This window comes from Aquila chrysaetos, chromosome 6, assembly GCF_900496995.4.
Source record: "Aquila chrysaetos chrysaetos chromosome 6, bAquChr1.4, whole genome shotgun sequence".
In the NCBI taxonomy this organism is placed as follows: domain Eukaryota; kingdom Metazoa; phylum Chordata; class Aves; order Accipitriformes; family Accipitridae; genus Aquila; species Aquila chrysaetos.
This window is the reverse complement of record NC_044009.1, coordinates 5,881,062-5,898,641: the sequence shown is the minus strand read 5'-3', so window position 1 is coordinate 5,898,641 and position 17,580 is coordinate 5,881,062. Positions and strand designations below refer to the sequence as shown.

At 45.2% G+C, this 17,580-nt stretch overlaps 1 protein-coding gene across 1 annotated transcript; it reads left to right on the top strand.

Moving 5' to 3' along the window:
• Positions 1–3,844, top strand: CORT (cortistatin). Its single transcript, XM_030018791.2, has 2 exons — positions 1–309; positions 3,503–3,844. Exons 1-2 carry the CDS (start codon positions 208–210, stop codon positions 3,716–3,718), a joined length of 318 nt encoding a protein of 105 aa, XP_029874651.1. The 5' UTR covers positions 1–207; the 3' UTR covers positions 3,719–3,844.
• Positions 3,845–17,580: the final 13,736 nt, after the last annotated feature.

Genomic DNA, 17,580 nt, shown 5'->3' with positions numbered 1-17,580 from the left:
AAGTATCCCACTCAAGCAGCCAAGTGTTAACAACCTCTCCAAAGTCTAATTTGCCTTTGATATAGACTTAATTGTTTGCGTCACCCACTGGGCTAGGGGGAGGGCTATAAAAGGGGCTGCAGCCATTGTCTGAGGCAGAAGAGAGCCCAGAAACAGCTCCCTCTCCCAGTCTTCTTCATTCAGCACAGTAGTCACAGCCTGTACATCATGCAGCTGGTGGCCAGCCTGGTGTCCGTTCTGCTGCTGGTGTGGAGCGTGAGAGCCACCGCACTGCCTGGAGAAGAGAGACTCGCAATACAGAACACTAGGGTGAGTATAATGCACCCTGTGCAGGAGCTGGGTGAGGTGGGAGCACGAAGAAGCAGGCTAGAGCCAGGGGAGGGGTAGTAATGGCAGTTAGGCTTTACCTGATGCAAACAACTCTTCCACCCTTCTATATTCCAAGGCACTACACCTTCATGCACTGCTGAAGCATGGGCTATTACTACAGCTTACTAGCCAATTTATTTAGGAAAGGTACCAGGGCAGATGCCAGAGAGCTGCAAAGTGAAGTCTGAGCTAAGCAAAAACTGGCAAAAAAGAACAGAGCAGAGAGCAGAGGGAAAAGGAGAAACTAATATTACTGAAAGAGTACAGCATGAGAGAATAAAGCAGAGTACTAGGGAGGGAGAGAAAAGATACGTAATTGGTAAAATGATCAAGGGAGATGATATTTTAAATAGGACTCATGGGAAGGGCAAATGTTTAAAAGATGGGTTCAGTAGGAAAGTAACAGAGGAATAATAAATGAAGTAATTATATCAGAATAAAATTGCTTTTTCCAGAGTGGTATTCACAAGGGGAGTTATACTGACATAGTTCTGCTAGAATAATTACACTCTGAACCAGCACAGCTCTATGCAGTGGCAGAACTTATTATAGCAATACAATTATCCTACCAACTGGCAAAACTCTAATATTATAATGGCTATAGCACTATAATAACTTTGTTTTGCTGGACTATTTTCCTAAGAGGCCAAAGGGGTAGGAAGCAATAGCATAACATAATCACAAGCAAGTGCTCTGTTCTGTTTGCCCTCGCCCCACAGTTTTCTCACCTGCATGTTCCTGGCCATCCCTGATGTTCTTCCGAGCTGTGGTTAGTCACCCCACACTCTGCCAGCCTGGTTCACAGCTGTATCTGTAAGGCTGCTGTTATTTCAGTCCTGCAGAGGAGCTACCCAGAGAAGTGAAGGATCCCGATGTTGGTTTCAAAGGCAGTAACTTCTCCTTTGTGCATATCCACATCGTTTTTTCTGTCTTAGTGTTGCCTCCAGCTCATCCATCAGTGTCTTACTGCTTCAGGAGTGGGCTCACAGCCCATTAACAACAAAACTGTCTGCAAGAAAAAAATGTACACAGTCTGAGGTGCTAGGGCTAGCATTCTGTTAGAGACCAGGGCTTCTGCAGCTGGCTGGGATTAACCCTTCTGGGGATAACTGTAAACTTTCAGCTGTACATTCTTAAAATAACAAATCCAGTACTTAAAAAGTAAGCTTTCTGGTGCAAATGCTAGTTGCTGGGGAAAAAAGAAACAATTTGTAGGGAATAAATCGGTAAATAAGGCTTTTGTAAAAATGAATTCAAGTGTAATGACTCTTAGTCCTCTACACACTGTTGCTTCCTAATTAATTATATAATTATAATAGATAAAATGATTCTCTTTAGAGCATTCTACAAATTGAAAAACTGTTAGATACTGATGAACTAATCCCTACAGTCATCACTGCTATAACTCAGACAAATGTTTTAAGTATGAAGAATATCGGGATTTTACATATAAACCACCATAAAATGCATAACAATGCAAAAGGAAGATCTGCGCATTCTGATGCACTGGTGGATGTAGTACAGGGAATTGAGCAGCTACCCAAAGATGTGCCACAACCCATCCATGCTAAGATCTCTAGCTGCTGCCAAAAAGTCTTGATCTCTTGCAGCTCGGGATAAGCAGAAAGGATGCCAGCAATGCGGGAAGAGCTGCCTAGTTTCACTAACAGCCACCGCCGATCATGCATAAGGAATATCCCCTAACAGCAGGCTGAGCTTTGCCTTCCCCACCCCAGAGTCTGAAGCTGCTGGCTCTGCTTGGAGCAGGTTATTTCAAAACATAGCACTTACAGCTAGGAAGGAAGCTTATGAGGATGACCCAGGAGACACATTTAGCTGGGTTCCCCAGTTCCAGTCCATCTCCCAAAGGCTCAAGACGTTTCTGTACTTGCAGCACAGGAGTAGGAATGAGGACAGGCACAAGCTGGCTTTTATCCTTTCTTCTGGTACAAACATAGCATGTAATTTTTCTGTGCCTCAGTTTCTCTTGTGTGGAAGCAGGGTTAGTTAATAGAGCTAGGAAAGCGATTAAAAAAAAATCCATAAACATTCTGTAACGTAAACTCAAAATAATTGCTGCTGCCTGTATTTATCCATCTTTGAGTTGCTCACCAAATGTTGAGGAGTTTGAGGTCCTCAACAAATGCTGATGCTGAGAGCACCAATGGATAGATACAGCAGTCCCGGCACTAAATGTGGCATTTGTGAGAAGTGATGTGGAAATGTGCTTCCAAGATTCCCATCTGCATGGGAAACAGGATCTGTTCCTGTCAAACCATCTATCCCAGCTTGTCCAGTACCAACTGTCTCTGCTAATGAGTCACAGAGACCAGGAATGCTCAGGCAAGAGGCAATTCCTGAGATTTGCTGGATGTAAAGTTAAGAGAAACAAGATAACCCCTCAAGCCCCAAACCACAGGCTGTGCTTTTTCATATACTGCTGTGGCAAAGGGATGGAGCTTTGCAACTCATCTTTCATTCTGCCTTCCCCCAAGGTCAAGCTATTGAAATACAGGTTCTTGTTCTTGAAATACAAGCTGCATGTCTCCGCTGATTAAATATTTCGTTCCAGATGCTTAGGGCATCTCTCTCCCCACCAGCTCAGCCCTCTTCTTTGTTACATTTAATTCTCAGCATTTTACGGTGGGTTGCAGCCCCTGGTGTGCTTAGTTTAATGTTGCTCAGGACTCTGTGCCTCTTCCCCGACCTTCCCACAGCACATGCTGGGCAGAGTAGTGAAGGGAGCACGGGCTTACTAGGAGAGAAGGCAGCTTGGCATTCAATGAAATTTAATTACTGCAGGCAGCAAGGGACTTTACAGCCAGTTCATGCCTATTTGTTAGCAGCTCTTTTCCAGTTATACCACCGCGCGTGTGCCTCTCCCCATCCAGCCAGCTGAGCTGGACAGGGGTCGGGAGAAGGGAGTGACTTCTGCTGCAGCCACAGATTCCTCAGCTCCAGTGCAGCTCTGCTGATGAGCAAAGCATCGGCTCTGAGGACAGGGCACCAGGGGAGGCAGGGAAATGAGAAGGGACCCCACGGGGCATGTTTGCACCCTGCAACATCCCCCTGCCTCGACGGCCATGGTGGACAAGGCCTCTGTCCGTCACCTTCCCCTGCTCTCTGCCTGCAGGAACAGAGCACAGTCCGGAAAGACGCCATCCTGAAGATGCTGGCAGGCCTGCTGGACAGTATGGACGTGGGGCGTGAGGCGGCCTCCCCGGACGTGGAAGAGGAGGGAAAGCTGGAGGAGGAGCGGGCGGTGCTGGGGCGGCTCGCCCAGCTATCGCAGCGGGATCGCAAGGCCCCCTGCAAAAACTTCTTCTGGAAAACCTTCACCTCCTGCTAGTGCTGCCCAGCCTGGCCCTGCCGGGCCGCCCACCTGCAAACACCCTCCCCTCCCCTTGGCCGCCCCATCCCCTGAGCTCCCTTCCTTTTCTTCTCCACCCCTGAGAATAAAGCATGGCGCCTCGGGGACTTGTCTCTGCCTCTCTGCACCCCGCCGGGCCGGGCCGGGGTGGTGTGGGGAGTCTGCGGCCCCACCGGGGAAGGCGGGTGGGCCCAGTCGCGTGGGGGCCGTCGGCAGCCGTTGGCGGAGGTGGCGGCCATCTTGTGGGGCGGCCATGGTGGGTGGCGGCCATTTTGGAAAGGGGCTTCACAGCAGCGAGGGGGGTGGGGTGGGGCTGCGTCTCTCTCCCCTGCCGGGAGGAGCCGCTCTATAAGCGCAGGGATGTAGCCGTCCTTAAAGCTGCTGCAGCGGCCCCCTGAGGGACCAGGGGGGTGTGCGCATCCCGTCTGTGCCAGGGTGGGCAGGTGAGGTGAGGCCCAGGCACTGGGCAGCTGGGGTTGTGCCCCGTGGGGAGGGCCCTCTGTGCTAGCCCCTGGTCGGGATAAGGTGCCGTGCCACGATTTGGAGGGGATGGTTTGGTCCTGGGTGTGCTGTGACTTGAGGGTGGCCAAGTGAAGCACCCAGACAGTGCTTCGCAGGTGGGGGGTGGCAGGGGCATTGTCTGGTGGTTGCTGGGGATGTAGGAGGGGGAGAAGTGCTCAGAGCCTGGCCCTGGCCCACTTTTGGTTTGCCAGCAGGTATCTCCAGAGCAGTTCCCGGAGTGCTCTGGGGCTGCATGTGCACCTGAAATGCTGGGGTTTGCATCTGAAACTGAAATAAACTGGCTGTGATCCTGGGGCCAACAGCTCTGACTCTGCTCTGATTCTCTTACGGTTTCGCAGCGTCTTGTCATCTTGCTTAAAAAAACAAAAATGAAACACCTGATTTCTCTTACCTTTTTGTGTGCCATTTACTGTCTGGAGAGTAGTAGGGCCTGTTGTTTTATTTCTTTTGGCTTGCTGAGGAACTTTAAACCTCATTTTTAGAACTGACAGGTAGTATAGAGATGTGAAAGGTAGACGTGTTTGAGTTCAGCACAGATATTTCTCTCCAAAGGAGAGCATGCTGGCAAAAAAAAAAAGGGTATGAAATTCAGTTGCTCTATTTGCTTTAATTCATAGTATTAACAAGTTATGTTTCGGAGCTATATTACATTGCTGGGAATGACAACACAAAATAGCTGACTCCAGCTGTATGTTACTGAACCTGTCCCCGAGGCCTGACTGGCCACTGGTGAGAACTAGAACGTAGTCATTTGTAGTGGCTTGTTTTTGAACCTTTACATTTTGTTTTTAGAGGCCAGTGACCATGAGGCTGTTCATCTCAACAGCAGCATTTTGGATTAATCAGCAGCCAGCCTGTTTTCTTACAGTTGAAGTAACGCTTCCAACTCCCCCACTCTCCCTGAATAATGAGTGATACAGCCACTTCGGCACCTAGACTGGCTGGCTTGCCACTGCCACTTTGCTCTGTGTCAGGCTGCATTTTCACTGGGTCGTTTGCCATAGAAATTTCTGGCTGTGTGTCTCTGGCTTGCAGGAGGAGTCAGAGCCCTGTGGCTTGTTTTATTTTTCACTCCATAATGAAAAATAAGATCCTTGCTGGGGCAACTCAGCGACTCACTATATGGGTAATGGGATATGGAGCTTTCCAACTGTTTTGCCTGGAGCACCCAGCTAGGATGCAGGAGACCTGGTTTTATGCCTCACTTTGCTGCTGGTGTTTGCATTTTATCATTACCTCTCTTTCAATACCTCAGTTTCCCTGTCTTTAAAATGGGGTGATAGCTCGTGTCTCTTTTTATAATTTTTCTTAAGATATGGGGGTGACAAGTGCTGTATAAGAGATAATTATAGCCATTATTGTTACTGAGACCTCTGTAGCAGTATGAGACCAACCAGGATGCTAGTACCTTAGCAGTGTTCTCATAAGAGTTGCCTTATTATCCACTGTTAAATCTTGTCTGTGTTAATAATGTTCAAGACAATGTGTAGTGAAAATGAGAAACCCCACAGCACATGGACATAGGGATTGCCCCTAATAGAGACTGCCGGTTCAGCAAACTATGTATGCTGCATTATTTAGTGGTTCCTGGAGGAGAGAGTAGTCCAGCTATTCTCAAGGGTAGAAGAAAATTTGGAAGTTGAACTCTTCTTTCATCCCTACAGATGGTTCCTGCTAATGTAGGCTGAGGCACACTGGCTGAGCACCAAGCAGGAAGTCTGCATCGCCAGTGCACGTGCTGTGGATAGGGGCCAACACAGTTGAGGCAGCTTCTTTCATCAGTGCTGAAATCAGTGTTTGAGTTGGATTTAATTTTGCAGTTTCCGTGGTAAGTCGATGTGCTGAGGCTGAAGCAATGTGAGATCCTGCCTAATGACGGCATTTAATGTTAAGGAGTGTAGCATGATAAATCAGATTCAGTGGAAGGGGCTTAACAAAGGGTTATAAATAATGTGTCATATATAGGCATTTTCTATTTAAATTTTCACAAGAGAATTGTGAGTCTTATAATGGTATATGTCAAGTAGAAGGGAGCGAGAGTATGTTATTTCCTTTTTAGATGCAATAGCCAATGCATTTTAAGATCTTGTCACAGCTCAGAATAATTGTGTGTGTGTGTATGAGCAAATGGATAATACCTATGAGTGATCTCCAGATTTTTTAAAAAGTGAAAAAGACACATTACAAAGTAAAAAAGGTGCCAGAAGGAAAACTTTTAAAGTCAGCTAGCACGTACAGTGCTTACCTCACCTAATTCAATGGACGGTCCAGTGGTATTCACTGGTGGTGGTATTATTATTATTATTATTATATTTTTTTAACCTCAAGCTAGCTCATGCTTATGCATCAAGCTGCAGGCAAGTGAAGAAATTATCATGGGGACAAGCCCAGCTGTGAACCTACAGCATATTCAGTGTGCAGGGGTAACTCCATCCATGCATATCCTATCCCATGATAAATGTGAAGTAGTCCAAGGTAGCTTATTCGTCGACGAAAACAGAGTCAATCTCATTTACTCTGAGATCAAAGGATATGCATATGTGGACAGATATGACAGAGGAACTAGGGAGGTATTTATTTGAAATTTAGTACCCTCGATGGCGACTTGTTTGTACGTGCTTTTAGTAGTGAAGATCTTGTTTTAATATATACTGTCAGGTAAGCTAGCAGGGAATCAATACTTCACTCTGTGCATTTTCAGCCTTGGACAAAGGAGAGAGTTGCAATCTGACTAGACTTCACAAAGATACTGTCTGTCTGCAGGTAGCTGTCAAACGGAGTTAAATTTAGTGAGAACACAACAGTACTGCCTAGTCTGGTGGTCCTGTGCCTGTCATTCTCAAACAACGCATGGCCTGTGAGGCACCTTTAGCATTGATTACAGCTACAGAAAATTAACCTTAAACCTAGTATTGCAGGGAGAATGAAGCATAAGGTTGCACAGGGTGTCTTTTGTCTTACATTGTTATCATACTTGGCTCTGCTCAGAAACACTAAACGTGTGTTTGAAAAGCAGCGAGTCCATTTATTTAAAAAAAAAAATCTATTTTGAGGTTGATGGCATATAAGCAGTCAGATACAAACTGGGAAAAGAGTAACTGGCTTTGCACTAAAGGGCAATCTTTTCTCCACTGAGTTGAGTGAATTCTGCTGTTGCTCTTGGTCATAGATTAATGTAGTGGCTCACAGAATGTGTTCTGATGGGATGCTTGTTTTTGACAACCTTCATCTGATAAGTTGGTGGTTTAGATAGCAATAAACTTGACAACATCCCTGTGACACAGAAGCGCTACTTTCATTTCGCGGCAGTGTGGGCTAGGAGATTTGCCTTATGCATTGGGCTTGGTGGTGGGAGGTACTGATCCAAGAGACATTGCTCCGTGTCTTGTTCTAGCAACGATGCCATATGTACCTCTGCCTGTGGCTCTGCTGACTTCCCTGCCACACTAGCTTTTGTTGAGTGGAAGAATAACACAGGTCAAATAAGGCATTTGTTCGTTGTCTGTTACTCACTGTAAATAGTTTGTTCAGTGACCTTGTTCTCTGAGCTCTGAAAGCTCTCTTGTGAAGTGGACTTTGAAGATTTAACTTCAGTTACTTCTCTGAGCTCCTGTATTCACAAAATCCTCAGCAACAGCAGGCTGTAAATACATTTTATATTCTATGAAGACAGCTCAGTGAAAGAAGTTATTACCTTAACCATTCAGAATGTATGGTAGCTTCATGTAAGACATGCAACATAGGAGATCCCAAGTACAAATGACCTTTTGGTGAATTGGGAGGATGTCTTACACAGTGGATTTTTCCTGTCTTTGCTGAACCCTGATAGAACTTGCAGAGATTTGACAGGAGGATGCCAGGGAGTGAGAGGGAGTTGCCAGAGCACAGTAGTTTTTGTAGACTAGGTCAGAAGGACAGGCAGTGTTAATGTGTTGTGATTTTTGGTGAAACTGTAGTGTGAAGGTCTGTATGCTGCAAATGCCTGAGAGAGGGGAAGTCAGAAGATGCTCTCTACTGTTTCAACAAGGATTTAAGAGATGTAGCTTTTCTTCAGAGATTCATAAGGAGTTACAGTCACAGTTAGCCACTAAGGCAGTAGGTGATGGAATGCAGGTAGATAAAAATCAGTTATCCAGAGACGCGCAGCAAACTGGAACTTGTCAGTATAGGGGGAACTTTCAGAATGAAGATTCTGACAGAGCATTACTGCAGAATATCTATCGTAGTTAAAGTTGCTTTTTATTTCATAATAATCACTGAGCCTTTAAAGCAGGAAGTATTTGGGAGTCAAAGGGCCTGCGTCATGTGAGAGAGATACGAGCTAATGGAGAACAGCACACTGCTGTTAATCAGCTTGTGTGAATAAGCCCTTTGCAGAAGCCTGGGAATACAAGCAGAGGCTCTAGAAGCTATCAGTCTGTAACCCAGGCTACTGAGGAGCAGCTGTATCCTGTGCAAAGGAAGATCAGTTTAACTACCTGTGCTGAGCCTGTGAGGAGCCTTCTTGTAATAGGCATGTCTGATCTGTGTATTCCTCTTTGCTAACTCCAGCACCTTTGGAGCTGACTGAGCTCTCACTCTTAGATTTGCATCTAGTTTTGCAGCCTTGGGAGGGAGATACCAGATGAAAAAAAGCCAGCATTTCAGTCCCTTAAGATAGGAGCTTTGAAGAGAGCTGTTTGAATCTAGATTCAAACCTTCCAGCATGTCTGCTTCCCACTTGTTAAAATTATGTAGGGCTCATAGAAAGTCTCAGAGGAAGCATTTGGGAGGTGAAGGAAATCTGAACAATTTAAATCCAAGTCTTCCACCTCCCCAGAGAATGTCTTAGTCTTAAGTGGTAGGCTGGGCTGCATAAGGATTGTTGTCTAGCAGGGCCACAGCGCACAAGGGAATAAGTAGCTGTGCAAGCAGAGAGAGCATACTGTCTCCCTGGGCTCGGGGCATTCAGCTGGGAATGAGGAATTTCTGTTCTAGCAGTACCTTGGGGACCTGGAGGACTCTTTGTTTTAAACCAATTAATGTTTACTGTAAAAAACAAAAAAATAAAAAAATGACCCAAAACTATAAGCAGTCTTTACAGCTGGGACCTTGTTGAATTTGGCTTGAGGTCAGGCCTACTTCCTATTGTAGGATTGTTTGCTGGTTAGGTAAGTCTGCTGTTAAAAATGTCTTCAGTTTCACTGGGCTGTGCTTGGCTGGTGTATTTTAGTCCCTTCTTGACAGAGAGAAAGAAGCCAAGGATTTATGGCTGTGGAAAGCTGCCCACTCCTGGCTTGTACAGTCCAGAAATTGTCCAGGAGACTTTTGGTCCCTTAGATGATGGTTTGAGAGCCCATCATTTAGACACATTGTAGCTTTGGTCACTGTTGAATAGAAGGAAGAGTCTTCAAGTCTGGTTGATTTCGCTGTGACTTTATGCATTTGAGCAAGAGCAGATTCTCTAGATAACACTGGGTGTATTGGTATGCATTAGTTAGTGAACCTAGCATAGGCAGCAGCTTAATTAATAGAGAAAGGGAAAGTATTTCTGTGATAATATTTTATACAGAGCTTTTAACTCTGGGACAGGACTCTGTGCAGGGAGTCCCCTGTTCAGAGTGAAACCCAGAGGTCAGGACATGTCTCCACACAAGCCTTTTTTGCTATGAGTGCTTTGCCTCTGTCCTTGGCCTTGCGCTGCTAATCTAGTCAGAGGTAAATTAGTCCCATGGTGAGAGGTGCCCTGCCAGAAGCTTAGGTGCAGATGTACAGACAGGGAGCTGCAGCTGCCTAAAAAGCCATGGATCTACACTTTATGAGCCCAGAACCATGGGGAGCAAACAGCAGTCTTTGTGCTCTAAAATATTGGCTTGCAAACAATGCTCATCTTCGTCTGTGAACTGATGAATTTACCCACTGCTGGGAGCCAGCGGGCTGGAAAGTGCCTTATGATTGCTCTTCCGAAAAGGATAACTGAACCCTGTTCAGTGATGGAAGGCAGCTTGTTATGCCATGGGACAGAGTGGGCTAGAAGCAGAACAACTGAGAAGAAATGCCACTGGTGGCCTTTTGCTCCATTCCAGAATAAAAATTTGAGTGTCTCCATATTGCAAAGCTGTCTAAATAGTGTGTGACTCAGAACCTGTGCGAGGGGGTACATAAACCCAGTTGAGTGAGGTAAGGGAATGTCCTCCCCACCTTTAACCATTTAGTCACAGGCAGGCTTGCATTTTGTCAATCATCTTATGTTATTACTGTGGCCTGGTATAAAATATGAAATTGCTCAGTGTTATTGCTGCAACGAGAAAGTGGCCGTGCATGTCTGTATTTGTGTATTTTTCTTTTCAGATAAGTAGTTGCTTCCATTTTTATTTAACTAGCAGTTTTCATAAAGGAGTCTTCATGAGATGACCCACCTTTGCCAACATTCTTGTGCATCTAACAAGAACGATCATTCCTATTTAACAGGAGACAACCCAAAGTACCAGCCAATGTATCAAAGATCCTGCAGGAAGCAAGTAGGAGGGTGGAGGCCACAATCCAGGAAGTCGTGTCTCTTGGGGCACAAGATAATGGCTGTGTCCAAATTACTGCACCTGGAGATTCTTCACGTGGTTCTGGGTGTCTCCACCTTTAAACAGTCACAGCCCCAAGCAATGCTCTAGGTGGAAGTAATGTGCCAAGAATAGCCCGTCTTTGTCAGCTCCTGTATCACTTGGGGGATCTAGGCAGGCAGAGAGACAGGTTAATATGTTTCCTGTTTCTGTAAGCCTTCTTCTGACAGCTGGTCAGTTCTGGCTGCGGGCCTTCATAGCCTCTGAATGGCAGGCCATAAATCAGAGCTGGCATTTAAAAGAAGAATTGTAATGAAGGCTGAGAGATTCGAGGAGAATTGTTTTCCTGAGTCCCATCACATTTTCACATGTGCACATACAGACACTTGCCCTGTCCCTCAGAAACCTTTAACTAGGCTTCACCTCTCTGGGAGGATAGACTGCCTGATAAATGAGATGTCATGGTCAAACACTGCCCTAGCATTAAGGGGATTATTTCCAAATTATTTGAAAAGACTTAGTACGAGGGCAGAAACCATAAATAACAAGGAGCACTTTGGAAAGTTGGAGACAACCTCATGAGCCCTTGGGAACTTCCCAGTGCAGAGTTACAGACACAGAACTGTGGGAACTCCATCTTCTAGAGGTTGTACCGCCAAACAAGTGGGTCACCAAAGCAGTCAGCAAAGGGAAGTTTGTTCTGTGTGGCTTCCCAGATCTCTGTGGCAATGCAGGCTGCAATGGAATCCTGTCTAGTTTACATGGAATTGAGTATAAGATGCCCCAGGCTGGCCACGAAGAACAAGTTAGCAAAGAGGCATGTGAAATGCTGTTTGCAAAACACTACTGGGCTATAGGCTTGCAATGGCAATTTATGGCAGAGGACACTTGGCCCAAGATACAGATGGCTCCCATCTTGCAGGAGATGTTTGCCTACTGCATACCTTAATTCTGCACATTTTTTGGTGGGTGTATCGTGTTACACTGGTGTCATCTAAAAGATGAGCTTTGTTTTCCCACAAATTATGTGGAAGTGTTAGACTCTTCTCTGGCATTTGGACTCTGCTTGTGCCCACTTGTTCTTGGAATACAAATACTATTAACAAGAAGAATAACTTGAAGAATGAGGAGTCCTGCTGGGAAATGACTCTTGCTTGCCATGCCCATGGCACAGTCCCCTCAGTCACATGTTCTCACGTCTGGCTATGGAGGCTCCTTTTGCTGTGTCTGCACAAGGCTTTCATAATAATAAACCAGTTGTTTAATTTATCATTACTATCTGTATTGCAGGAGGCAGTACAGTCCCTCAGCTGAGGCTGATTCAACAGCCTATCAGGCCTTCTTTTAACGGATCTGCCCCCAAAAATGCTGCTTCTCGTGCTGAAGATCTTTCCGTATGAGTAGAAGAGGTGAGATAGGAGAGGAGGAAAGTGAGAGAACATGCAAGTGAGTGTCAAGGCCACCAGCAGAACAGCAGTACTAGAGTAGGCCATTGGTCTGTAGACTTCCAGATCCAGTTAAACTGAAAGTTTGCAACTTTGAATTCCTCACCTATCTGAAGATTGCAGTGTATTAGGGGGAATGTTACAGTGATAGAAGAATAAAAACCTCACAGTCTTTGGAGACTTTGTTAAATGAAAATATGTTTCAAAACAAAAAACCGTTTGGTCCATCTGTGTCCCATTAGTAAGCTGGGGCCATCATCCATTTTCATTAGACAGGGCCTGCGCATGTGGGTGGGGACAGAGGCTCAGGCAGCTGCCCTGGACACCAAGCTAAAAAGCACCATATGGAAAAGCCTAATGTATGTTAACAGGCATCAGAGACCAAAATTGAAAGAATAATGGCCCATCCACATGCGGTAGCCTCAATGAGACAAACTCTCAGCACCAATCTGTCAGCTGCAATTTTGGGTCATTACAGTGCTGCGAAGCAGAGGGTAACAGACAAGTTAGAGTAATCTGACTTCAGCAAGAATAATTCTTCCAGCCGTGCTAGCGCTCTGGCTCAGTTTCCTCCTTGCTAACATACATCAAACAAAATATCTCCCTTTCCTCAGAGATTCTTCCTACCGGTCCTCAGGGGATCCCAGCCAAACATTTAAATTACGTGCAATGATCTTTTAATTTGCTGGCTGCTTGGTGGCTCTGTATTGCTCTTGCCACTTCAGATAAACACACGCTGTAGTAAGACTGTTTCCCTTTTGCCTTCCCCTCAGAGGTGTAACTGAAATATTTTCATTTTGACCCCACCCCCCGAGTTTCTTCTTTTAGTTTTAATTGTTAGCTAAGGAGGTTCAGAGCTTGACTAAAACTGTTAAGTAGTCTGTGCTCTGAGTGTCTTGGCATTCAGGTTGGAATCCAGGTTAGATCCAATATCCTTGTACCAAGTTAACTCTGCATATACCCAAATGATTTTGTTTGCCTTTCCAGTGGAACTGAGCATTGCTAGAGCAAAGTAAGCTCTTGCAACTGGTGGCCAGCAGAAGTCACTAGCAGATATTATGGCTGGGACAATTTAGGATATACTTTCATAGACTCTGTGCCTAATTTTAAATATGATGGCTCTAGCATCCACCAAGTCTCCCTTCGCTTGCCAGAAGGTCCAATGCCTCCAGGGTATGTCAACAGTTTCTAGTGGGCTTTTTCTGCATACAGCTTTGAGACTCAACAAGTGGTGGGTCTGCTGTTAGTACGTAAAAACAGGTGGCAATATGTCCAGCAGGTGTGAAAAAGTCACATATGTAATCAGATATGCTCAGCACTCAGGTAACCTCTTAATCCAGGGAGTATTTGAGTACCAACACCTGAGCATTTGTTTTTATACAGCTAGGTTATAGCTCTGCCTATCTCTGAAATGTAGATTTTTCTGAGGCAGAGTACAGTGCTGTGTTGGCATGAGCTGACTCCTCCTTTGTAGTCCTTCTGTTTAATTGTGTTTTGTTGAAAACTGTATTTAAATGCTGTTATTTTCTTTTTGCAGATTCCCTTTGTTGTTCAAGCTTTAGTCATGACTCCTGCCGAAACTTCAGTGTTGTGGATTTCACTAACAGTGTTGAAATGCGAGGAGCAGGAAGCCCAGGTAAGTGTCCCGCTAATTTAAAAAACAAAATTAAATTTCTCTATGAAACAGTAGCAATCTCACCTCAAATCCAAGTGTTTGACATCGCCCAAAACAAAAGCATACAGGAGCAAAGGATGTTTTGCTGGTTATTGCTTTGCGAAGATTTCTGTGAGAGAAGCAAAAACGAGCAAAGAAGCTGAAGGATAAAGTGTCCATGCAGCACAGAACTCTTGTGCTGCATTTTGGTGGGCTTGGTTTTTTTTTTTCCCTGGTGCAAGAAACAAGAGCTTTAGAGTGGATTTCTGGCAAAAGTGAGCTTAGATCTATACTGAAAGATGCTATTTGGTTTGAACACTTCCAGTTATTTTGGACAGAAACAGATTTGACGTTCCTGCCTTAAAAGTAAGATAGATAAGGCCAGTCTTTGTAAAAAGCAAGGCATCTAGAAGGTACCTTGCTTATCCCTAATTTCTCCTCCAAAAAGACAACAATGAGGGATCTGAGACTTCTTTGAAGGAGGGTCGATTTGAAATAGTTGGGAAAGGCATATCATTCCATTGAGGTGGTAAACAAAAGTTTAGCACAGCTCGTTTCTTCGTAGGTTTTTGGGGTTTTTTTTCCAGGATTGTTACAGGCATTTTAATATACAGGTTCTGATTGATGCGACTCTTGGCACTGACATGGCCTTCAATCAATTTTCTCCAAGGCAGGAATGAGGTTGCATGTATTCAGTGAGGGGTTTAGCCAGAGGGAAGATTGGTCTATTTCGATGTATCATACTAACTCTTTAATGTCTGAGCAGTAGCTCTTATTTTGGGAGTGCTTTGGGCTGGCTTTACTGTTTATCTAGATCAGTGGGGTAATAGCCTCTTTGTTAGAAAAAAATGAGGTTATGGACAATTGCCAAGGAAGAGAAATGGTGAAAAATGGTTTTGAGCTGAATAGGTGTGAGTAGAAAATGCATTTGGATATATATATGGACAAGGAGCCCATTGCAAGTGGGTTTAATGAATTTGCCAGTCCTAATGCTGTTGAAACCTATTCCTCAGCGTGTTTCTCAGCTTCTCCCTCTTCCTGAGTGGGGAGGGAGCCTCACGAATTTACTGTCTCCTCCAGTCTCAGCAAGTTATACATTTGGGAGATGAATACCATTCTTCACAGTGTTAATGATTGCATGTAGAGGAAGAGCAGTCGTGAAAGAAGAAGGAAGAAATGAAAGGAGATGGAAATAGAGACAAGCAGCCAAGCTTTAACTTCCAAAGGCAGGCCTTGTGCTCTCAGCTGAGAGAAACTTTGCTATGGTTTTGGTGTGGAAGATGAAGTCTGGGCTCCCCTTCTTTGAAAAACCAGGGCTTCATCCCAAGCATAGTGCTGGTCGCTGTACTCTGCAGAGTCTGGTTCTGCAGATAGGAAAGGATTTAAGCTTTGTTTAAGAAAAGATATAACAGTGGAGGATTACATGGAAACTCCAGCAGGAGATGGATATGGTTCTTCTGTCAAGCTTGTTTTTCAGTTCTGCCTTGATAAAGAATGATTTTGGAGAGAGGCTACTGCTCAAGTGGATCCTCTTATTGAAGACTCTGCGCTGGAGGGAATGGCACATGCTAATAGAGCCTTTTCTAAGCTGGCAAGTGACTTTCCAGGCCTTCCAGTCATTGTGGCAGGTGTGTAACCCCAAACTACTCTCTGAATGAGGTTGTCATTCCTGGGTGCTGTTCTGGGAGCTGAAAAGTCTCCTAATTACTTTGCAGGGCCAAACTGCTTGCTGAATGAGGCTATGATAGGTTCAGGGGAGGCTTTTGATTAGTCTCACTCTATTCACAGTAGGGAGTTCCTGATGAGCTCATCCTTGGTTGGTCTTTGTGTCCTCTAGTACAGATATTTGTTGTATTTTTCTTGCTTTTCTTTGTTGTAAGCCCCAGTCTGCCTTCCCTCGGTTGAGACTTCATGTTGGATAGGAGATACATGTTAGACGTGTGTTATTCACCCGCCCCCTTTGTTCCTTTTGGCTGTTTGGAGGCAGGCTTACCCAAGGAAAGTGTGTTGGCTGTGCCTGTAATGTGCATAGCATCTTCGCTTGGAGAGAAAACAGCACTGTATGTCATAGCTTTGGCTCTAGCTGTAACTGAATTGTAACCAAATTCTGTTCCCAGCACAAACAGCTGCTCCAGTGAAGTCACAGACTTGGAGCCAGCCCAGCAGACATGCTGCAGCTACCAAGGATGTGGGCGGGAGCGAGACGGTAGCTTTGTGAGCGAGTTCAGTTTTTGAGAGCCAGGCTAATGGTACTGGGGAGACGGGCAGGGGGGGAAGAAATTCTGACCTATGCAGTTCTTATGCTGTCTTCCCCATGGCAGAGTGGGTGTTTTTTCCAGGAGAAGGTGGAGTAGTGTGACCAGCATCTCTTAACTTGTGTGCTGTCATATTCTCTTCCCAAGGGGATGTGAGTGTGCAGTGCAGGGGTTTGCCCTGGAATTTGTATAGTCATGTATGTGAATACATACACATACATCCATGCAGTGGTTGAAATGGGCTGGCATACATGAACATTACGTGCTGTTGGATTCTGCAGCTGTGTAGTTGAACAGAAGTTATACAGGTATTTACACATTATCATTTTGAGTGTGTATACATACATAATGTATAAATTGTGGGTGCATGGTCTCTAACATATGCATGCGTGCATGTGCATACACACACAGACACACATGTTCAGACACATATGCTTTGCACTCTGAGCTTTGTGGTGCTCCTGGAGAGGTCATGTTTCACAGCCTGAGACCAGCCCCACACAGGTGACAGTTACCGTTGTTTTTGAGAGCTCTGTTCATGCCAGAGGAGCAAAGCTGTTGACCAGTATCTTTACCCCAGAGTTTTTATTGATCTTCCTAGACAATTTGAGCTCAGATCTGAGTGCTTTCAGATGAGGATGACACTGTAGAATTGCATTGGCTGTGCTTTGGAAGTCAGTGCAGTGTAGAGAGGACAAGTCCGGTGATGTTTTTGCTGCTGGAGAAATGTGCCTTAGCATTCTGTAGCAGTTGGAGTCCATCTTTGCAAACAGAATATAAAACAATGAGGTAGCAGTAGACAGCATAGGAAGGAGGAAAGCATGCCCTAACTGAAGAAAGTATCTTGCCCCATTGCATGAGCTTTCTCTGCCTGCTATTTTTCCCTGGCAAGATTATTTTTTTCCTGCTTCACAGCAGCCAGGCTCTTCCTGCTGCCCCACTCCATGCTCTGCTTGCTCCGTCTGTGTGCTTGTCTTTTGATGTCAGTCACGCTATTTGATTTGTAATGAGGAAACAGAACGCCTTTTCCTCCGCTGCATTTGCTCCCCCCAGTCCTCTGAACCCCTCAATGCAGGAGCATTGGATTTAGCCACGGAACAGCAAACATCCAAGCAATCTCTTAGGGCTCTGCAGAGGCAGCTGGCATTTGAGAAGTAAGGGGCAGTGGGGAGCAATGTCTTCAGGGATCACAGCAAGCAGCCATTATGCTCATTTGCTCTCCTGGTTTGTGACGCAAGAATAGCCACTGCTATGTTAGATGACTGCACTGTCTCCGTCTTAGAAGCCAGGAAGACCTGTGCATGCTTTTCCTCTATTCATTAACCAGCATCTTGCTTTGGCACTGTACCTGTGTTTTGGATTTGGAGGCATGTTCACATGCTCACTGTCCTGTGTATTACACGTGAAACATCTGGTCCTGACTGTCATC

Coding starts and splice junctions, on each gene's coding strand:
- CORT (XM_030018791.2), top strand. CDS start 208: ATGCAGCTGGTGGCCAGCCTGGTGTCCGTTCTGCTGCTGGTGTGGAGC. Junction 310..3,502: donor TCGCAATACAGAACACTAGG/GTGAGTATAATG, acceptor CTCTGCCTGCAG/GAACAGAGCACAGTCCGGAA.